The following is a 24,045-nucleotide window of genomic DNA, read 5'->3' on the forward strand; positions in this document are numbered from 1 at the left end:
GTCAATCTACCCACCTAGCAAAAGACAGATGAATAAAATACATAAATCACTAGCACATGTAATTAGTGGACTTGATGTGAGAGGTAAAATAAAAATTCACGTAGTATAAGGTTCATCTTGGGAAGAGACCGATTTGCTTTCTCTGCTATGACGAAAGGGCCTGAGTGGGGCAGCGCATGTATTTAACAATGAGATTTCTTGCAAGAAAAGGCAGAAAAAAAAAAAAACCTCAACGGAGCAATGTGTGAACCCCTGAGCGAGCTCCAAGTGCACACACGTTCCTCAGACCTTGCCCGGGTTTCCTCGCAAAGCACACACCCTCTCTCCCCTGTGAAGCGGCGAAGCAGGAGCCCGCAGGGGCATCACAGCCATGGGCCCTGCAAAGGATGCCAAGAGGAATTTTGAGGAAGGGGCTGTCTCAATAGCAAAGAGGGTCAACATATGTGAAGTGAGGCCCCTCCACTGTAGCACAGGCCTTCCCTGGTAGCAGGGCAGGGGTACAAGGGTTAGGTGCTGTCCTCACCCAGGCCCCAGGTGAGGAATCCCTGCTCCCTGGAAACCACCCAGCGACATACCCCCGTGCGCAGCTGTAATCTGCACAAGGGTTCCAACTCAGTCATCAGCGATGATACTTTTTAAAAATACAAATTCCATTCATCTCCTATGAGGACAGATGCAGAAGAGAAGCTAGAGGAACTGAAAGAGTTCAGAGCAGCGATTCTGGAGCCAGACTGCCTGGGTTCAAAGCTCAGCTTCGCCATTTACAAAGCTGGATGGTCTCAGGTGAGTTACTCTACTTCTTTGTCCCTCAGTTTTCTTATTGGTAAATGGTAAGTCGTATTGTGTTGTTATGAGGGATTCAATGAGTTAATATTTATAAAGTGCCAAGAACAGTACTTGGCACATCTCAAGCACTATTTATTAAAATTTTAAATATTGAAATAAAAGAAATTAAATTGTTGACACAACTAGTTAGAGCCCCTGACCCCATTCAGACCTCCCATCAGAGCTGCAGCTGGGAGTTCTGCGTTCCCTTCCACCCCAGACCACTCACCAGAACTGCTGACAGGAGTCTTGGCGCCCACCATGAGTACTGATATTCACGACTCTCATCTTCTTGTTGTTATAACCCTGATTCAGGTCCTCCTCGTCCCCAGCACAACTGCTTGAAAGGGATCTCCCCAGCTCATACTGCTAACCTTTCACCCCCAGGCGGCGGTGCAGCCGCAGTGATGGGTTCAGGCTGCCAATCAGACTCCCCAGCACCGAAAAGGTTTTCAGTTACTACATTTACTTCACTTTAGAGAAGGATACGGGTCAGGAAATACATCAGGGACAGCAGCTTCACCTCCACGGAAGACCCAGAAGGCACCCAAGTACAAGGTTCTTCTGTCCATCCTCTCACCCACACTGCTGGTGTAATGACAGCCACGGTGGGAGCCTAGATGCCTGTGAGTCTCGTTGAGAAGCCACAGCCCCTTTTCCCATCGGTCTTTTACACCATCCTCTGCAGGCCAAAGGCCACACGCCAAGTGACCACTCCCCAAGCCAGGGGCAGCTCCACAGAACAACCAAGGCGAACACAGTATCCCCCAATTATTTTAACTCTACTGTTTTCAAAGATGCAGAGTATGCGAAACCAAGCTCATTCTTCAGGCAGGTCTAAATCAACCCAAGCCTTCACTCACAAATGCCAACCCATCTCTTAACAGAATGGAGCCTCAGACCTCTAGGTGGGCAATGGAGGCCCACGATCTGTTCCCTCAATGCCGTGTTCTCTCCCTGTGTGACGTCCTCCAGTGATCTGCCCCAGTCCTAACCTCGGCCACACGGCTTGACCTGGCTTCCCGTGCACCAGAGGCAGTTAGTTGTGTTCCACTCAGTGTCAGCTTCTTTATTTCCTCTTTATTTCCCCAGCAGAGTCTCTTAAACACGAAAAACTCAGCAAAACAGTAACTGTGTTTAAGCAACTCATAAAGCAGGGTCACAATTATTCTGCTATACTGAAGGAATGCTACAGAATTTTGAAAGTCTCAGTGCCTGGACGGCAGTGAGGACACATATGAAATGTTAAAGACCACAAGCCTAATCCAAACAACTTTCTCGATTCCCAGAGGAGGAAGAAGCAGTTCCAAAGGGATCATAAAGCTAATTTCTTAATAACCCCTCCCACACAGCATTCCCACAGCAGCCCTGGTGAGCAGGGTCTGCGTTCCTGTACGATAAGTAGCCACAGGTGCTTGGGTATTCAACGTATGTCTTAATTCTGTGAAAATCATGTCCCTTTGTGGAAAGACTGAAATCTGTAATTAATTTGTAACTAATGACACAGCAAAACAAACACAAGGAACTAATCCGTATAAATGAGGGATGTCCCAAAGTTTGACTTAGGCAAAAATCAGCTTCAGTCTTCAGAAGTAACTGGACATCTCCCACAACGTCATTTTTGGTATTCCTGAACTGTTAGTGACCAACGGCCATGTGATAGCATAGACTGTCATCACATGGTGACCAGCATATCAACATAAGTAATAGAAATAAGGCATGCTATTTGTTTTTATTATTCAGTGTATTTGTAACTTGGAATGCAGATGGCCTTATGAGTTTAACATGGAGAAATTCTATCAGTCTGTTAAGTGAGATATTCATCTTTATTACTGTAAGAATAAATGCTAATCAACAACTGTGAGAGCTGCTGATTTTATATACAAAACAGTTAACTTATGAGGGATGTATTAAGATGGACATACAAAGTACAAACCATAAAGGGAAAAATTGATAAGTTGGATTTTATCACAATCCGAAACTTCTGCTCTCCAAAGGACACTGCTAAGGAAATGAAAAGACAAGCCACAGACAGGGAGAAAATACTGCAAACCACTTATCTGACAAAGAGTTTTTAATCCAGAAAATATAAAAGCTTAACTCAATAAGGAGAGCATAAGAGGAGAGAAAAAAAAGATTAAAAATGGGCCAAAAATATGAACATAGCACCAAACAAGGTAAATGGATGGCAAATAAGCGTAAGAAAAGATGTCCCACATCATTAGTCATTAGGGAGATGCAAATTACAACGATAACAAGATACCACTTCACACTAGGATGGATAAATTTTAAAATTCCTAAATGACAAAAATTGGTAAGGATGTGGAGCAATCTTCCACACTGCTGCTGAGAATGCAAAATGTTCAGTCCCTTTGGAAAAGGTTGCCAGGTTTTTCTAAAGTTAAACATACACTTACCATACAACCAGAAATCTCACTCTTGGGTATTTATCCAACAGAAATGAAAACACATGCCCACACAAAGACGTGTAGGCAAATGTTCATAGCAGCTTTATTTATAATACCCCAAACTGAAAACAACCCAAATGTTCAACGAATGGTGAATGTGCAAGCAAATCATGATGCAGCCATACAATAGAACAGTGCTCAATAATAACACAGGAACAGATTACGGATGCCTGCAACGACATGGATGAATGGCAGGAACCTCATGCTAAGTAAAAGAAACCAGATGCAAAAGATTACCTAATATATGATTTCATTCACTTGAAGTTCTAGAAAAGGCAAAACTATAGGGACAGAAAACAGATCAGTAGTTGCCGAGGGCTCGGGTAGGTGGAGGGCATGGTCTGCAAAGGTGCATAGGACTTTGGGTGGAAAAAGATGATAGATTGATTTTGGTGGTGGTCACACAAGTGTACACATGTGGGAAAACTCATTGAACTGTATATGTAAGAGGAATGAATTTTATTGTATGTAAATCATAACTCAATAGACCTGGCTTTTAAAAAGGCAGATGTTAAGAAATAAATTAGGCACAGACAGCGAATACAGACTTGTGGTTACCGGGGGGGTGGAGGGTGGGAAGGGATAGACTGGGATTTTAAAATTGTAGAACAGATAAACGAGATTACACTGTATAGCACAGGGAAATATACACAAAGTGTTATGATAACTCACAGAGAAAACAATGTGACAATGAGTGTGTATATGTCCATGAATGGCTGAAAGATTGTGCTGAACACTGGAATTTGACACAACATTGTGAAATGATTATAGATCAATAAAAAATGTTAAAAAAAAAGAAATAAATTAGGTAAGCAGTGAATATTTGAATGAATTAATGAATGAACAGTGCAATTGCTAAGTAACTTAAGGAAAAACAATGTGCCTGGTTGAATGAACAAATATCTAAAACTTTAAGTAACAATACAAGACAGAATAACAGATACTAGATTATAACATAATTCTAATCTTTGGTACATTAACATTATAAAACAAACTTGTAGAGTTGTATTTAATTTCTAGTTATCTCTTTGGTATCACATGCATATGACCTAATGAACTCCCATGCAATCTAGCAGCTGACAGTGATGAGAAATTACTCTCTGTAATGTCAAACTTTAAAAATATGACAATGGTGGGGGAGGGTGTAGCTCAGTGGCAGAGGGCAGGCCTAGCATGCATGAGATCCTGGGTTCAATCCCCAGCACCTCCATAAAAAGATAAATAAATAAATCTAATTATCTCCCCCCCCAAAAAAAACAACAAAAAGAAATTAACAAAAAATAGTTTACATTATGCTGTACGCCAGAAATTGACACAACATTGTAAAATGACTATACTTCAATTAAAAAAAAGAAACAGGATTTTTTAAAAGTTTAAAAAGAAAATACGACTACTACCATTTTTAATACAACTGCAATAACAATGCATCCCTGAGTAAAAGGGGCTGATCTCCCTAATGTATAAAAAACTACTAGAAACAAGAGAAAGACAAGTCCGCAGGAAAAAAATAGGCAAAGAATATAAAAAGGCAATTCACAGGAAGAAATATAAATGGCTCTTAAGCTTTTGAAAAGATATCCATCATTATTTGTAAGAGCAAATTAAACAATACTGAGACACCATGCTTTATCTCTCAAATTGAAAAAAAATCCAAAAGTTTGACAACACCCACTTGGCAAGACTGGGAAAACAGCCACTTTCATTGCCGGTTAAGAGTGAAAAATTCTTACAACTTCTAATGAGAAGAATCTGACAATATCATACAAAATTGCAAATGTATTTACCTTTTAAGCCAACGATCCTACTTCTAGGAACCTATTCCACAGATAACAACCACACGTGTAAAAGATACTCAGGGTTATCCAGTGCAGTACTGTTTGATTACAGTAAGACCGGAAACAGCCCTATTGTCCACCACCAAAGAACTAAATTATGCCAAGTCCAATAGTCTTTATTTCCTTATGTGGATCTGCGTTATTGTGCAGCGTCATTTCCTTTTAGCCTAAAAGACTTCCTTTAGTTTTCTTGTAAGGTAGACCTGCTAGAAGTTCTTTCAGTCTTTGTTTATCGGGGAATATCATTATTTCACCTTCATTTTTAAGAAAAAAACAACTTTACTGGGTTATAATTTACATCCCATAAAATTCACCCAATTTAAGTGTACAATTCAACCATTTTTAGTAAATTTACCAAGTTATACAACCATCACCACCATTACCTCTGTAAGATCCCTGGTACCAGCTTACAGTTAATACCTGTTTTCCCACCCGCAGCTCCAAGCAACCATTAATCTACTTTCTGTTTCTATACATTTGCCTTTTCTAAACACTTCATATAAGTGGATTCACACGGTAGGCGACCTCTTGTGCATGACTTCTTTCACTGAGCATAATGTTTTTGAGGTTCATTCATGCTTTAGCATGAGTCAGTACTTCATTCTTCTTAATCACCAAATAGTATAAACAGTCTTGCATGGTAGTACTGACTACAAAAATGTGTAAGCCGAAAGCAAGAAAAGCAATTTTAATAATCAATGGGAAAAATCTAATTGTTCCATGATCTTTCTAAAATGTTATCAAAAAATGTTGTCAAAACATTCAAGACTTGCACCCAAGCTGCCACCACAAAAACAGAAGTAAAGTGCACTGGACCGGCAGACTGACGGTCCTGAGAGTATGCCTACAATGTCCCCGCGAGCGTGGAAGGCAGCGTGCAGAATGGCTAGCTGGGTGGTAGTGAAGGACACTCTCGGAGTCGAAGGGCTTACTCAGCCTACAGAGAGAAGTAGTATGACCCATCCCAACAAGATGGCAGTGATGCCTGTAGCAGACTTCCCAAAAGCGGCAGGAATTTTGAAAAGCCTGTTTCAACCAGTAGTAAAAAAAAAAAAAAAGATGGATTAAGGAAGCCAATTGTGGTTGAACTGGAAGGTCAGGAGAAGTCTTATGGCCTCAACTTGGCCATTCGGAACAGACCAATCAAAAGCAACGGACAGGATGGACCCTTGCTGGGTACTGACAGCACAGGCAATGTTAGGACTGGATTATGGAAACAGAACTACCGTGTAGAGCTCGTGAGCTTCCTAGGCAGAAATCCACATAAACTGTGAAAGCCACATTCCTCTAAGCCACGAACGTGTGAAAAGAAACTTGTTTACAGCCGTCTTAGGGATTCAGAAGAATTTTGAATAAACTTCTAAGTTTGGGATTTTATGTATTTTATATCCCTTAAGTGTTGCTTTTTTATGAATAAAAAAAAACCCCTCTAAAGCATTGTTTTAGTTGTCAAAGTACCAGCAGGACATTTTGGGAATCTGAAATGTAATTTTCTTGGAATCCGTAATATCTACTTAACATTTCAGGCTTATATTTAATACAATAAATAGGTGTTTGAAAAAAATTAATGATATCACTTATATGTGGAATCTATAAAAATGAGACAAATGAACTTATTTACAAAACAGGAACAGATTCACAGATAACAGAAAACAAAACTGTGGTTACCGGCGGGGTGGTGTTGGAGGAATGAATTGGGAGTTCAGGATTTGCAGATACACACTACTATTTGTAGAACAGATAAATAGCAAGGTTCTGCTGTACAGCACAGGGAACTATATTCAATACCTTGTAATAGCCTATAATGAAAAAGAATATGAAAAGGAATACACATATAACTTAATCACTATGCTGTACACCAGAAATTAAGACAACATTGTAAACCAATTGTATTCAATAATTATAAAAAAAATTAAAGACTCTTACTCCTGGCTATAAATGTAAAGGAAAATGAAGATAGTAAAAGTAATATTTATTTAGTATACTGTAATTTAAAACACCGGAAATACTGAGAATTAAAGGAGTTTTTTTATCTTTGTAAAAAACTTATCAAGAATAGTTAGAACAGTGTTTGCTTTCTTTTTCTCATTGTATAAGTTCCGATACAGAGTGAGCATCTTCTCTATGCCTTAGTGAATTGTCACACTCCTTTCTATGTTGCTTCAATGCACCCTGGTTGGTTGTCCCCATGGTTGGTCAGCTCTCCCCATGCCTTGGTTCACAGGAGTTTCCTACTCAACTACCTGCCTCTTTTTTCCTGAGTGGACTGAGATGGGGACTTCGTGTAACACATCAGAGCTCCACCCTTGATCAAATTTCCCCACAGTGAATAAAAACCACTACTGTAAAGAAGAAAAATGTTGCCTGGCATTCTAGTTCTACAAAGATCAAGCCATTAGCCACTGCAGTCACCCACCAGTTCATATCTATCTATTGGTTCCTCCCTTACCTCTCAGGAGCCGTTCAAAGAGACTGTCTCCACGTTAAGGTCCTCAAATAAAACTTAACTCACAACTTTTGAGTTGTGTTTTTCTTTCAGTCGACACAACAGTATTACCATCTTGTCTGCGTCTCTCCCCAGTGCCACATCATAAACACTCTGCACAACACTGCCATTGAAAATAGACAATCCTCTCATTCATACCACTGAAGAGAATCACTCTGGCTCATTCATAGCCTACTCTGTTAATGAATGCAATTGTTTCATTCCCCAATTCTCTCGGCAGCAAAAATGTCCAGTAGCCAACAGATCCCTAGACTGGAATAAGGTAGCCCACGGGAGGCTTGTTTTAAATGGGTGTCGGTGTGTATATAGAAATGCATAACTGCATAAACACATGCAAAGAGTCCACAGTTTGAGAAAAATAAAACAAAAAGAGTGTGTGTGTATGGGGGTTATGATGACCAAAAAAAAATAATAAAAGACCAAAACTCCTTTATGGAATTAAGGCTTCCACTTCCAGACAAGACAGAGAAGGAGGGACTGGCATTATCTTCATGCCTGAAACAAAAGCAAACAAACGTTAAGTACAGGAGATAATGGTTCTCAAGACACTGGACATCAGGCAGTGAACAAGAGCGACCCCTAAGAGACAGGAGGAAATGAGGTGAGCCCTGATTGCTCCAGCTTATTGTCTGGAGAGAGTTTCCAAGCCACAAAACAGAGGATGAAGTCTAGGTGACTCCCAAAATTGACAAAGCTGGAATTCTGGATACAAAGGCAGCTGAAGTTCATAGGACTGAGGACCAGAGAGGAGATTTGAATAGAGAGAGAAGCCTGGAGAGACACAGGGGGTCTCTCCCTCAGGTATTCAGAAGAGATCAGTGTGTGCATACGAGGGCAAAGAATAATTGGAAACAATTATTGGATACAGGGTTTCTTTTGGGAGAGGGCCATTAAAAAATGTTCTAAAATTGTGATGAATAATTGATAGAACTACATAGAAAATCATTAAAAATAAAGATTTGAACTAGAACAGCTAAAACAATTTAGAAAAAGAATAAAGATGGAGGACTCACACTACCCAATTTGAAGATCCGCTACAAAGCTGCGTTAAGCAATACTGTGTGGTATTGGCAAAAAGCTAGATACAGAGACTGGTGGAACACAAGAGGAAGTCCAGAAATATACCCATACAAGTATGGGCAATTGATTTTGGACAAAGTTGCAAAAGTAATTCAATGAAGAAAAGATCACCTTTTCAACAAAAACATTGGAACAATTAAACATACATATGTAAAAAAAAATGAACCCTCAAACTAAACCTCATACCTTATACAAAAACAAACTCAAAATAAATCACACATCTAAATGTAAAATGCAAAACCATAAAACTTTTAGAAGAAAACATAGGAGAAACCCTTCTTGACCCGGGGTTAAAGGGAAGAAGTTTTAGACATGACATCAAAAGACATCACAATCAATAAAAAGGAAAAGTTGATAAATTGGATTGCATCAAAAATGTAAACTTTTGCTCTGAAAAAGACACTGTAAGATAATGGAAAAAAAAACAAGCTACAAACTGGGAGAGAATATTTTCATATTACGTATCTAACAAAAGACTTACATCCAGAATATACAGAATTCTCAAAATTCAAAGAAAACAAACAATACAATTAGAAAATGGGCAGAAAAACCTCAACAATCACTTCACCAAAAAGGATATATTAATGGCAAATAAGCACATGAGAAGATGTCCAGCATTAGGAAAAATGCAAATTAAAACCTTTTTACAATGAGATATCACTACACATCTACTAGAATGGCTAAAAATAAAAATATTAAGAATACTAAGTACTGAAGAGAATGTGGAGCAACTGGAATGCTTACACATTGCTAGCTGGAATGTACAGCTGATCTAGCAAACAGTTTGGCGGTTTCCTTATAAAGTTAAACATATGCTTACCCTATGACCCAGCAGTCCCAGTCCTGAGTATTTAGTGTAGAAACACAGAAGCTTACATTCACACAAAAACCTGTATGCTAATGCTGATAGCAGTTCTATTCATAATCACAAAATAAAAAACTAGAAAAAACTCAAATGTCCTTCTACTGGCAAATGAATAAACAGACCATGGTATAAACATAAAATGGGAACCAACTCAGCAAAAAAATGAACTAACTGTAGACACATGCAACCACATGGATGAATCTCAAAGGCCTTATGCTGAGTGAAAGAGCTACTCCTAAAACATTGCATATTGAAAGACTCTATTTATGTTGCTATTTGAAAAGATAAAACTATAGTGATGGAGAACAGATCAGTGGTTGTCAGAGTAGGGTGGTAGCATGAGAGAGGTTTTTCGGGTAACTAGTGTTCATCTTGATTGTGGTGGTGGTTACACATATCTATACATGTGTTAAAATTCATAAAATTACATCAAAAGTTGATGTTACTTGTGATCATTTTAAAAGTAAAATTATTAGATCTAAAGAAGTAATGATTTTCAAATGACCGATAGGCACATGAAAAAATGCTCAATATCACTAATTATCAGAGAAATGCAAATCAAAACTACAATGAGGTATCACGTCACACCAGTCAGAATGGCCATCATTCAAAAGTCCACAAATGACAAATGCTGGAGAGGCTGTGGAGAAAAGGGAACCCTCCTACACTGCTGGTGGGAACATAGTTTGGTGCAGCTACTGTGGAAAACAGTATGGAGATTCCTCAAAAGACTAGGAATAGACTTACCATATGACCCAGGAATCCCTCTCCTGGGCATATATCCAGAAGGAGCCCTAATTCAAAAAGACACCCACACCCCATTGTTCATAGCAGCACTATTTACAATAGCCAAGACATGGAAACAACTTAAATGTCCATTGACAGGTGACTGAATAAAGAAGTTGTGGTTTATTTATACAATGGAATACTATTCAGCCATAAAAATGACAACATAATGCCATTTGCAGCAACATGGATGTCCCTGGAGAATGTCATTCTAAGTGAAGTAAGCCAGAAAGAGAAAGAAAAATACCGTATCATATCACTTACATGTGGAATCTAAAAAAAAAAAAAGACAAATGAACTTATTTACAAAACAGAAACAGATTCACAGACATAGAAAACAAACATGGTTACCAGGGGGGAAAGGGGGTGGGAAGAGATAAATCGGGAGTTCAAGATTTGCAGATACTAACTAATACATATTAAATAGATAAACAACAAGTTTATGTTGTATAGCACAGGGAACTATATTCAATACTTTGTAGTAACTTATGGTGAAAAAGAATATGAAAACAAATATGCGCATATATATGTATGACTGAGACATTATGCTGTACACCAGAAATTGACACAACATTGTAAACTGACTATATACATCAATAAAAATATTTTAAAAATGAATTAAGAAACAAGTTTCTACTGTATACCACAGGGAACTATATTCAATATCTTACAGTAACCTATAATGAAAAAGAATATGAAAACAAAAACCAATTGATGTAGAAAAAATGTTTGACAAATCTAACACCTTTTCAGTATAAAAGACCCAAAAAACTAGAAATAAAAAGGAACTTCATCAACATGATAAAGGTCATATGTGAAAAACCCACATTTAACATCATAGTCAATGATAAAAGACTGAAATCTTTTCCCTGAAGATCAGGAAGGAACAAGACAAAGATGCCTGCATTCACCACTTCTCTTCAACATAGTACTGTAAGTTCTAATCAGAGCAATTAGGTGAGAAAGGGAAATAAAAGGCATTCATATTGCAAAGGAAGAAGTAAAACTGGCTGATGACATGATCTTACACATATAAAGCCCTAAAGAAAACACACACACGTGTACACACAACTGTGAAATATAAGAAACAAATTCAACAAAGCTGCAAGATATAAAATCAACACCAAAAAATCAGCCATACTTCTAATATACTAGTAATGAACAACCCAAAAAGGAAATTAAGAAACCAACACCATATACAAAAATTAACTCAAAACGCATCAAGGATCTAAATTAAAAAGCTAAAACTCTTAGAAGAAAAGCTCCATGGCATTGGATTTGGCAATGATTTCTTCTTGGATGTGATACCAAAAGCACAAGCAACGAAAGAGAATAACAGAGAAACTGAACTTCATCAAAATTAAAATCTTTTGCACAACAAAGGACACTATCATACAGCAAAAAGGCAACCCATGGAATAAGAGAAAATAGTGACAAATCACATATCTGATGAAAGAACAATATCCAGAATATATAGAGAACTCCTACAATTCAACAATGGAAAATAATCCAATTTTTAAAACAGGCAGAGGCTTGAAGGAACATTTCTCCAAAGAAGATGCACAAATGGCCAATAAGCCCATGAAAAGATACTTAACATCATCAGTCTCTAGGGGAGTGTGAATCAAACCCGTAATAAACTACCACTTCACAACTACTAGAGTGATTATTTTTGGAAAAACAGAAACTAACAAGCATTGGAGAGGATGTGAAGATACTGGAACCCTTGCGCATCATAGGGGGAATGTAAAATATTGCAGCCACTTTGGAGAACAGTTTGGTGGGTACTCAACAAGTCAAACATAGAATTACCCTATGACCCAGCAATTCCACTTCTAGGTAGATCCTCAAAAGAATTGAAAACAGGGACTCAAACAGATACTTGTATGCAAATGTCCATATCAGCATTGTACCACCGATCGCCAAAAGGTGAAAACGGGTCTGCGAACTGATAGACGGATAAACAAAATGTAGTGTTACACACACAATGGAATGTTATCCAGCCACAGAAAGGAATGCAGTTCATATACATGCTACGACATGCGTGAACCCTGAAAATATTATTCTAAGTGAAATCACTCAGATCAAATATTGTATGAATACACTTATGAAATATCTAGAATGGGCAAATTTGTAAAGACAGAAAGTAGATGAGAGGCAATCAGGGGCTAGGGAGAGGGAGGAACGGGGCATATTTGCTTAATGGGTACAAGGTTTCTGTATGGGGTGATGAAAATTTGGGGAAACCGTGGCGACGGTCACACCGTTTTATGAATGTTATTAATGCTGGTGAATTACACAGTTAAAATAATTAAAGTGACAAATTTTATGCTACGTATATTGGGTCACAATAAAAAAGGAAAAAATAACACCACCATGTGGCTTATCAGCTAAATATATAATCTTCTGCAAACATAGACTCGCCTATCCTTTCATCCTTCTTTAAACAGTTCGCTGTGATTCAAGCAGATGTCTTCGCACACAAAGGTTTCCTTCTCAGAAACGTCACTCTCGGTGTGAATCTCAGGGAAGCACAGTGTTACGGCGTCTTATTTTTTGTTAGACAAAGTAGAATCCATTAAACAAATATTTTCATAGCACCTACTATGTGTTAGGCACTGTTCTAGGGGCAGAGAGACAGCAGCGAACAAAAGACAGACACTCCTGCCTGCGCTGGCCTTACTTTCTAATGTATTTTGGAAAATCTCTCCGGGAGACTATGATATGCTTGTGACAACCAGCACAGTAAGAGCAGAAAGATCTAAGAGCTTGACCGACCCGGCGCTACCGGCCTCCCCCACTCCGTAATAGTGATGTCTAGAGATGAGAAAACTTTGAAGCAGCTGCTCCCACCTGAGAAGACCTTACTCATCTACTCTGAACATCGCTTGCTGATTTTTCCCTGGTAACTCTGGGAGCCTTCAGTCACATGGTCTTCGTCAGTTCGGGCTGCCATAACAAAGTACCAGAGACTGGGTGGCATATGAACCAGAGAAATTTTTTTTTCTCCCAGTTCTAGGGGCTGGGAGACCAAGATCAGGGCACCAGCATGGTCAGGGTCTGGTGTGAATCCTCTTCTGCGCTGCACACTGCTGACTTCCCATTGTATCCTCACCTGGTGGAGAGCTCTCTGGGGTCTCTTATAAGGGTATGAATCCCGTTCAGGTGGGCTTCATCTTCATAACTTAATTACCTCCCAAAGGCCACACTCCCCCCCAATACCATCATCATCCTCGAGGCGAGGATTTCAACAGATGGCTTGAGAGGACACAAAGATTCAGTGCATAACACACACCAGTGGAGTAACATCTGGAATGTGGCCTTCGGGGTACAAATGAGCAGGTTATTTTAGCTCCACTGGAATCATGGGCTCCAGGCTGATCTAGGACAGGAAAATTGATTTTTCCAAACTGGCCAGCTTCCCCCCCGTGCAGTGGTACACTGGAGTTTGGAGCCAGAGCTGCAGCTGATGATAAAGAGTCACTTTGCTTTGTTTTATACTCTGGGCATAGATTCCCCTCAGAGACCTCCTGGGACCCAGTAATCAGGGCAGGATTCAGGTTCTGCTCTATCCAGGCCAAACACATCCCCACCTACTGCTCTCAGCCTTTAATAGACCCCCACTTACCAACCTCAATGAGGGGAACCCTAAGCAAATGAGGTAGTAGACCTAACTTTCAATTTCTTCATCTGGCAAGATGGGGCCAATAATTCTTCATACGTTTGTATGAAGTCTTCGTATATTTGATGTGAAGGTTAGATGGCTTAAAGACTGCAAAATACTCACCACAGTGCCTGGCTACTACCGCAGCTGCTCAAAATACGGTTGCTATTTTTTTTCCTGCAATTACTTAATTACAAGCAACACAGTGAATGTATTTAAAGGGTGAAAACTGAAATATTCTATAGCAGTGAGTTTCAAACTGCAGCATTTAAAAGAAAAAAAAAAACCCGATAATGTATCAAGTCGCAGATTTCTGGGCCTCACTGAGACATTCTAAGTCAGTCTGGAGCCAGACCTGCTAGCTGTAACCAGCTCCCAGATAATGTTGACAGATCTATTGAAACAACTTCATAAACTCAAGACGAATGCCTTTTTTTCAAATCAGATTACTTAAAATTAAAACAAAATCTAGTTTATCAACAACCAAGAACAGCACCCCAAAATTCATGCAAATCCTACTATGACTCTTTTCTGGATTATGTATGACAAAGTAGTCATCAAAGAATTCATCAGAGACTGGCCAGCTGCTTTTCAAACCTAGTCCTCTTATTCCAGCTAGCCTACATTTCCCTGCCTCCCTTCCAGGTAGATGTGGCCTCATGACCAAATTCTGTCCAACAGAAGCAGCAAAACAAAGGGCAACACTTCCAGGTGTAGCACGTGAAGCATCCTCTTATGATTCTCTTTCTCTTCCCTCATTCATTGGCTGCAAGGAGAGAATTCCAAGGTCCCCCAAGGGATGGGGAAGCCAGAGGATGGAAGGCACCTGGTCCCTTAATCACCACATGGAGAGCTACCTGCAAGACCCTTGGCATGGGCCCATTACACAAGTAGAAAAAATGAACTTTTCTTATGTTACGCCGCTGAAATGTAGGGTTGGTCTGTTACAACAGCTAGCATCACCCTAATGCCAACATCCACATTGATCAAAACAGAGGTAGCATGCTTTAACCAAAAGATCTCCTAACATATATTCTCTTCTAAGTGGAACAGAGGCCATTCTTCAAAAGATATGGGAACCTGAAAGTCAAACCAAAAACTCGAAATGAAAAAGAACTTACTGATTCTCAAATCATGTCAGCCTAACAACATCTCGTGTCAATGAATGTCAGTGCTACACAGCGTCAGAAAGAGTTTAATGAGAGTAACGGATGGCCAGGCTGTATGCAGCCTCACCTGGACGACATTTGAGGCAGGCAGGTTAACAGGTTAGCCAGCTCACAAGTTAACAGGAAGGTGAACATCTTCCCCAATGTTCCATTTTAATGAAAATTTCATGACGTACAAAAAGCTGGAAGAATATAAAGCACACCCTCTCAACCACCACCTAGATTTAACAATTGCTAGTATTTTGCCGTATTTTTTTTCTCTACATATGTGGGGGGGGGTGTGCTTTTTTAACTGGACTGTTTGAACGCTGCATACATTAGGACTCATACACTTTACTCCTAAACACCTCAGCCTGTATCTCCAAATAAGCACATCCTCCTATGTGAATAACCTCCATTATCACACCTAAGAAAAATAAGAGTAATTTCCTAATAGCATCTAACACCAAGTTCACGTTCAAATATCGCCGGTTGTCCCCCAAACAATTTTAGAGCTCATTTTTATAAGCCAGGGGCCAATCAAGTACCCTGTGCTGCCTTTGGTTATGTCTCTTTGGGCTCCATTAACTGCAAACACTGTTTTAGTCTGCTCAGGATGCTAAAACAAAAATATCATAGCTGGGTGGTTTAAGCAGCATTTCTTTCTTTTGGGGAGGGGGTGCTTAAGTTTATTTATTTTTCATGGAGGTATTGGGGATTGAACCCAGGACCTCGTGCATGCTAAATACACACTCTACCACTAAGCTATACCCTCCCTCTCCCAACAGCATTTATTTCTCACAGTTCTGGAGGCTGGGAAGTGCAAGACCAAGGTGCTAGCAGATTCAGGGTCTGGTTAGGACCCTCTTCCTGGCTTGTAGATGGCTGCCTTCTTCTGTGTCCTCACATGGTAGGAGAGAAAGGGAGTTCCAGTCTCTTCCGCTTCTTAGGAGGGCACTGAGGGCACTCCATCGTGGAGACCCCATCTCATGACCCCATCTAAACCTAATTTCCTCCCAAATGCCCCACCTCCACAGGTCATCACATCAGGAATTGGGATTTCAACATATGAATTTTGAGAGGGCACAATCCAGTCACTTATGCTGACTTTTTGTCTCCCTTGGCACTGACTTTTTGAAGAAACCAGGACAGTTGTCTCATAGATTGACCCATATTTTGGTATGTCTGTTTTCACCTGGCATTTTATAACTTACTTCTCCATCCCCTGTATTTCCCATAAACTGCAAAATGTGCCTAAAATCACAATTCGATTCAGATGAAACATTTAGAGGACGAATACTCCATAGGTAAAGCTGTATGCTTCCTCTTGCAACACATCAGGATGCACATAATACCAGATAGTTCCATAAGCAGCAAGGATAAATTTGATGATGTGAACAAGTTTCTACTATATAGCACAGGGAACTATATTCAATATCTTGTAGTAACTTATGGTGAAAAAGAATATGAAAACAAATATATGTACGTTCATGGATGACTGAAGCATTATGCTGTACACCAGAAATTGACACAACATTGTAAACTGACTATACTTCAATAAAAAAATATATATATACAAAAAAAATTGATGACATGGTTATAAGATGGTGACTGCCAGACCTCGCCACTGTAAAGGTACCTTCTTTCCTTTGTGATAGGTAAGTATTCTGTGGGGTGATATTCAGAACCATGCAACTACCATGTTCCCCAACAACCTCAGAAGAGTATAAAGGGAAAAGTAACACTGTCCCTCCCTCTCTTCCAACACCTGGTTCCCCCGTCAAAGGATAACTACTGCTAAGTTTGTACATCCTTCCAGAGAAGCACACATGTCATACATAAACATATATACATCATGTTTATATACACACATCCCATAATTTTTTAATAAATGAGATAATACCATATGTGCTGCTCTGTGCCTTGTTCTTTTCCACAACACTATGTGTGGACAGCTGTCTTAAAAGGACATCTCAAAACACATCTTTTTACCAGTTGCCTAGTATTCCTTAGTGGGGATGTGCTGTAATTTAACCAGTTCCTTCTTAATGAGCATTGCAACTTGTTATTGCTGCAGCAAATATTGCCATCTATATAATGTAACATGCTTGTGCAAGTATTTCTGGAAGATAAATCCAAGAATGGAGACTGCTGGATAAAAGAGTGAAACAGCTACATTGTAAATTTTTTCTAGGTATTAGCAAATATCCCCACAAAAAAATTACAATTCTCATCACCTCCACTAACTGTACCCTAATGCATTTTTAAATGACAGCAGTTCTCTACTGAACGAACCTCAAGTAGCAATGCTGGCTAAAGAATCACAAGCCTAAAGTGAGAATGAAACCTACTATTTACCAAGTGTGTAAGTACCAGACACTGCACTTGACCTTTACAATATCTCAGTAATACAAAAATTCTGTAAGGTGAGTGACACTGTCTCCATTTTTGAAAAGACGAAACTGAGGCTCAGAGAGCTTTCCCAGTGTTATAAGCAACAGGGCCAGCATTTGAACCCAGGGGATCTGGTACCAAACCAAGACTAACCAGTGCTTCCCCAAACTAAGGCCAAAGTGAAGGGCTCTTAAAAAAAAAAAAAAGGTTCCTGCTTAACCAGGAAGAGGGTGGTTCTGAAATGTTTGCCCACAGGCTCAAATGTTAATTTCATGCTACTACAAAAAGTCGTTATTTTCCCCTTTCAGACTTTGCCCATGAACCGACTCTCAGCCTGTGCTTAGCAATCCAGCTCCAACACAGCAACAGTGAGCCCACGGTCCACAGAACCTAGAGGGGCTGGCCAACGTGTACTTGAAAATTTGACAGGCATGGAGGAGGGGGACGCAAGAAGCAGGTGGTAGGCTAGCGTGGCAAAGTCAGATATTTTGGACCCGTATCAGTTGTCACAAAAACATTATGGGGGAAGTGGAACTACTGTACACATGAGAGAGAACCACAGTTAACGGACACAGTCTGTTTATACCACCTTTCCCTGCCTCCAACACTTGCTATTTCTGCTGCACAGACACGCGGGGCTCAGTAAGTTTAGGATGGCACTTAATCACCTACCGAGCTGGACAGCTGGGAGCTCCCTGCCCTGACAAAACAGGTCAGACTGGTGCCAGGCGAGTGCCTTACCAGCTGCCCTGCAGATCCCATCGCAGGGTCTGGGGGCTGCTTTCAACATCCCTGGAGAGTCTAGTCTAAGGGCAACTTCCCTAATAACTCCTGGGTCAGTGGTCAGGAAGGCATGCTTCTTACGGTCCCTGGGTAGGTGGGGGAATTCCTTTCGATTTAAATGCTAAGCATTCACAGTGCGTCTCTTATTGTCCTTGAGTCCCTTGGGATCCATTTCTGCACACCACTCATCAACTATTCTTTGGGGATAATGAGAAAAAAGGAGGGAGGAAAGGGAGGGGAAATCTCTTCCCCTTTCCCTGTTTTGTCTCCATTCCAGGCACAGGGCTCCAGAAGTTCCGTGGGTACAGTTAACAAGCAAAAGGTCACAGAAAATTGATAATGTGATTTAACTAGGGAGAAGTGGGTACCAAACTGGATGATTTAAGGAGCATCTTAAAATGCCGTCACAAATGCTAAAGAATGGAAGCAGGGATGTGCTCTTAGGTGATTCCACTTCCAAAGTTCAAAAATCGAAAAGCACAGAAGGTTATATACAGTGATGTCTCCTTCCCATCCCTACGTCCCACCCACCTCGTTCCTCCTCCACAAGGAAATCAATGTTACTAGTCTATTGTACATCCTTCCGGAGATATTTTATGACTATACCAGCAAATACATACGTTGTCACAATTTCTTTTAATGTTATTATATATTAATAAATTGTGTTATATATATATATATCCATTTATTTTAAATATTAAAGCCTTCCCTTTCAAAGCACCACTTAAATACTTTTAAAGTGGTAGGAATTAGATTTTTTTTATTTCAAAGTAAAGAGTTTTGAAATTTGCAGTTGAACTCTTTCACTCATAAAAACGTACCGACATTTAAAAGTTAAATTGGTTACCTCCATAAATGAAGTTGGGCACACAGCAGAGACTTAAATGTTTCCTTAGGTCTTTCTGTCCTTTATTACTCAGAGGCAACAGGACAGTTACTCACTTCCTCTACTGATATCAAGAAATGAAATCTGATTTCTTACTGTCAAGAAAGAGAAGTCCTGAAATCTGTACTGCATTCACTTAAGTGTTAAAAGATTTTCATACTGAATTTTTTTATCAGAATCCCTAACCCAATAGTCTTAAGTATATAATGGATAGTTAGCTAATCAAATGACATTAGAATTCAGACCGGGGGAGGGGACTTGAAACAGAAGACCAAATATCCCTGAGAGACAGAGAAATATTTTCTCACAATTACAGGCAATCTGCATCAAAATATTAATATTTGGGAGAACCCAGGACATCACATATTGACAAAAAATTTCTTAATGCATGTCAAAGTCACAGAACAAAATTACGGGGAATGCTATGCACGGATGTTGCCTTTTCGGAACATTATCATCAATTAGACCAGATTTTCGTAACACAAAATGAAACAGTACACTGGTAGCACAATCCCAATGACTAAAAGATTGAGATGAGTTTTAAAAGCACACATCAGCCAAGGAAAATTCCACTGTTGTTCTCAAGCCGTAAGATAAAGGTGACTGAGCTCCTAAGAACATGGAGTACTCCTCAGAAAATACATTTTTAAATCCCATTTTCCATGCGCTTAAGCACGCATTTATGAGCCTGTCAAATCTACCTCTAAAAGTATTTCACACTGTACTTTAATGAACTGGATCTAACAGCTATACAGTAAAAATATTTTCGTGGCTATCTACATAGATATAAAGGCAACGTTCATTTGCATTAGGGCTCAGAGTCAATCGCCTGAAATGACAACATCTTTCAACTCCCCACTCTGCTATCTGCTCAGGAAACCTAGCTTACCTGCAGCCCTGGCATCAGTCATTTGTCACCGACTGACACAAACCACAAAGCTCAAGAATAGCCAAGTATGGAGGCTAAAGTTCATATTCACACTTGTAATCTGCAATAACCAAACTAGGTTTTAGACCTGGTCCTGTTTCAATTCAAGATCTGTTTAGGCCACTACTCCTTTAAAACAAGAGGGCTCCCCGGCAAGCATTTCATAACCTTGGTGGCCACGAGCCCGGGCTGTCAACAACTAATCAAGAACCATGAGAAGCAGGGCCCAGGGCCAGGGGTAACTGTCACATTAAAGATTCAGGTGTCTGCTTTCCATTCTCTATCAGGGAACCCTGAATGGAAAAAAAAAAAAAGAAACAGGAGAAATCCCTCCTGTTTAAGTCATGAAGTAAAATGTTCCCTACTGGGAACAGTCATGAAGTGGGCTCATTTATTTCACATGAGGATGCCAACCCGGGCCTTAAATCCACTGAATTAATTCAAAAAGAGAATACTTGGTTCCAGTTTGGAGATAGGTCATGGTGGGTGCGGTGGGGGCGGAGTTGGGGGTGGCAGGGGAACAGAGATGATTCGGATCCTGGCCAACTGACATCCACGTAGTAAGGGAAGATGTGTGCTGCCCACTACGCATGTAATACACCGTGTGCCATGAACTCCAGAAAAGGATGGTGGCATTAGCCCACCTTTCACAACAAAAGAAGGTTGACTCCGGAATCAAAACCAGTACTTTTCCTCTCCATACACCCTTAAATGTATCTTCCCGTCCTCATTACAATCTGAGGAATAGAAAAGCTCTTCGCTTAGAGAAGGCAGGTAACTGGGTACAACTTCCCACCTGGACATAAGGGTGGGAGGCGTGCCCATCTCCCCGACTAGGCCCGCCAAGGCGGTGCACCACTCTGGGTGCTGGACCACGCTCGCTTTTCACAGGGCTTCATGCTCTGCCTTGATTAACCAGAGACCCCAGAACGTCGATCTCAGAAGTGGGCGCCCACCCAGGTAGATCATGGACGTGGTGGCATCCATCAGGCCCCGTCAACCCATACCCAAGCTGAGGAACGCTCAGCACTCGCCCCGACCCTCCCGGTGGCCTGCCTCCGGGGGTGGCGCGGTCCCCGGGAAGTCACTCATCCCGTCACCGCGCACACACCCCGCAGAGCTGAGCGAGGCGGGGGCGCACGGTGTAGGGGCGAAGCCGAGACGGAACCGGCTGGACAGAACCGGACCACCTCGGTGCCCTTCCTTTTCCGGATTCTCCTGGAAGAAACGTCGAAATGGGGTGGGATCCTTTTTAATGGTAATAGGGAGCCGGAAAATGCAGACAGTTGACCTTGGGAACCGAGACCGTCGCAGCGGGAAACGGAAAAGAAACGAAACACGTCGGCGAGTGAAGGGGGAGCACCGGGCGGCGCGAGGGGCGGGGGGAGTGCAACGGCCCGGCCGCCCGAGGGGAGTCGGGGAGGTGGGCGCGGGTGGGGGGTGCTCACCGTAGATCATGGCCAGCCCGGTCTCGTGCAGGAAGCGCACCCGGCGGTGCTTAAAGAGCCAGATGGTGAGGATGGTGAGCGTGAGCAGCAGGATGAAGGTGAGCAAGCTCACGCTGTCCTGCCGGTGGCTCTCCTCCGCCTCCTTCTCCGTGGCGAGCTCCTCCATGGCGCTGCTGTCCTCGGCCGCCGCCCCAGAGGAGGAGGCCGCGGCCGCCGCGCGCAGCCCCCGACCCAGCAGCAGCGGCAGCAGCAGCAGCAGCCGCGGTGGCAGCGCCCGGGCCGCCCGCCCCGGGCCGAGGCGCGCCGCGTCACCAGGCTCCATTGCCCCGGCGCCGCCCGCGCCTCCTGCGCGTGGGGACCAGCAGCCCGCGCCGTCGGCGGCTTCCCGCGGCGCTGCCAACCTGCCCGAGTGGCCGCCGCCGCCGCCGCCGCAGCTCCTCCTCCCGCTCGCTCTGTGGGCCGGGGCCGCGCCGGGGAGCCGCGCTGGGGGAGGGGCGCGCGCAGTGCGCAGGATCCCCAAGCACCGCCCCCCGCCCGCGCACCTGTCCGGCCCCCCGCCGCGCCGGGCGTCCGCCCCGCCGCCCGGGAGCGGTCTCCGGTCGCCCTCCCGCCCGCGGGCGGGGCCGCCGGCCCCTCGCCTCCTCGCGCTCCTCGCCGCGTCCCGGCGTACCTGGCCAGGCCGTCTGGGCTCCTGGGGCCGCTTCCTGAGCACTCGCCGCCGCGCTTCCTAAACGAGACGCAAGAGGGCGCCCGTGCCTGGCAGGAGCATCCGCTTGGATTCGCGCGCTGTGCCGCCGTCTCCAGTCCTGCTTCTGGGGCCACGCCAAGTGTTTGATCTCCGGCCAGTGTGTAGCCGCCCTGGGCCCAGTCAAGTGGGAGCTCCGGGAGGAGCCGAGGAGCCTCGAAGCCACGTGACCCCCTACATCTCGCTCCCCACATCTCTCAGAGTGCCTTGCAGCATCCCGGGCTTCCCAGGATCTGCCAGGCTTCATTCAAACCATCTGCTTTAGTCGGATCCAAAGCGGGGACCGATAAAGGGTTGAAATGAGGGAAGAGCGTCAAAATAGCTCCTTCACCACTTGGCGAGTAGACTGACTTTCTTATTCTGGACTGTGTAACTAACTCAGTGGGAAGCGGGTTGAACCAAAAGGAATTGGAACACCTGCTGTTCCAGGCAGATGAGCAGCAGGTGGGTGGGGGGAGGGATTACCCTGGTGGTCCTTTGATGTTGATCTTCTGGGAGCCCAAGGAGTTTTTGGTGATTCTTAAGACCAGGCCCAGCTCTGGGAAAATTAAAAAAACTATAAAGTGGACTCTGGATGATAAAGCCTCTTTGGAACAAATCCTCAGGAACTAGAATTTTCAATCTACCTCATTCCTCTGGTCAAGGCAGAAAAGAGATCAAATTATTCATCACTGAATTCCCAGTGCCTAGCACTGTGATCACACGTGTTTATCCTTTGAAATTTGCACCAACTGTTGGTGTTTTCTCTCCCAGAGGAGTTTGCAATTTTAAGAGGAATCATTGGAGAAAGCAACACTTAACTAAAAGGAGTAATAATAGAGTAGAGATGGCATTAGGAAAGAAAGATATTTGGAGCACTGTAGCCTTCCTGGTTCCCGTCTAGCAGACCACTCTGCCAAGCCTGCTTAGTACTTTCTTGGCAGCCAGAGAATCTCTTCATCTAGATTTTAGCTAGCATCTTTCCCTGTTCCTGCAGGCTGTCATCCAGCCACTACAAAAATCCATACACTTTGAAGTTCCATGCAAGTTCCCAATGAAATTGCAAACACTAAAAACATGGTTAGTGACAGAGAAAGTTTCAAAAAGCAATGGGACAACTTGATCTAATTTCTGGAGACTCACTAAAAGCCATGCTTGCTGAAAATTGTCCATATTGAGCATAGTATTGAATATTACAGCGTCATGAATTCCCAGAAGTCAAGGAAAGAGATTTTCTCTGTAGCTCACACAGAGGACAACTCAGGTGCTACCTTAAAAGTAAAAGTACAGATTTTTTTAGGATTTAGGGCAGGTTGTATTTTCCAAAGTTGCCCAAAACCATGTTCCCAATCTCACATGTTCATCCAGAACCTTGCCAGTCCCCCATCAAGAGGTGGCATCTATGATCCCTCTCCCTTGAACTTCGGTGGACCCTTATGACTGCCTCAGAGAATAGAATATGGCAACTTGTGAAGCTAGGTCATAAAAGGCAACCTGGTTCCTGCCTGGCTCACTCTACGCTCTTGCTCTCCACTCACTTTGGAGCCCTGAACTTCCTTGTAAGAGATCTAGACCATAATGAAATATCATCTCACAGCTGTCAGAGTGGCTATTATCAAAAAGGCAAGAGAGAACAAATGCTGGCGAGGATGTAGAGAAAAGGGAACCCTTGTGTTGGGGGACACACAGAAGGACTGGTGTCTGC

The 24,045-nt window shown here is 42.3% G+C and overlaps 1 protein-coding gene across 2 annotated transcripts in view; it reads right to left on the reverse strand.

Moving 5' to 3' along the window:
• The window catches only part of SLC9A7 (solute carrier family 9 member A7), a 119,189-nt gene extending 96,992 nt beyond the window's left edge, over positions 1–22,197 (reverse strand). Inside the window, exon 1 of one of the 2 annotated variants that reach the window (XM_015247235.3) lies at positions 21,617–22,197. In XM_015247235.3, the coding sequence (XP_015102721.2) occupies positions 21,617–21,938 (322 nt within the window). In that variant the 5' untranslated portion in view covers positions 21,939–22,197. The remainder of the gene's footprint in view (positions 1–21,616) is intronic. The other variant, XM_015247234.3, reaches the window with a different exon arrangement.
• Between the last annotated feature and the right edge of the window lie 1,848 nt (positions 22,198–24,045).

This window comes from Vicugna pacos, chromosome X (assembly GCF_048564905.1).
Source record: "Vicugna pacos chromosome X, VicPac4, whole genome shotgun sequence".
Taxonomy (NCBI): domain Eukaryota; kingdom Metazoa; phylum Chordata; class Mammalia; order Artiodactyla; family Camelidae; genus Vicugna; species Vicugna pacos.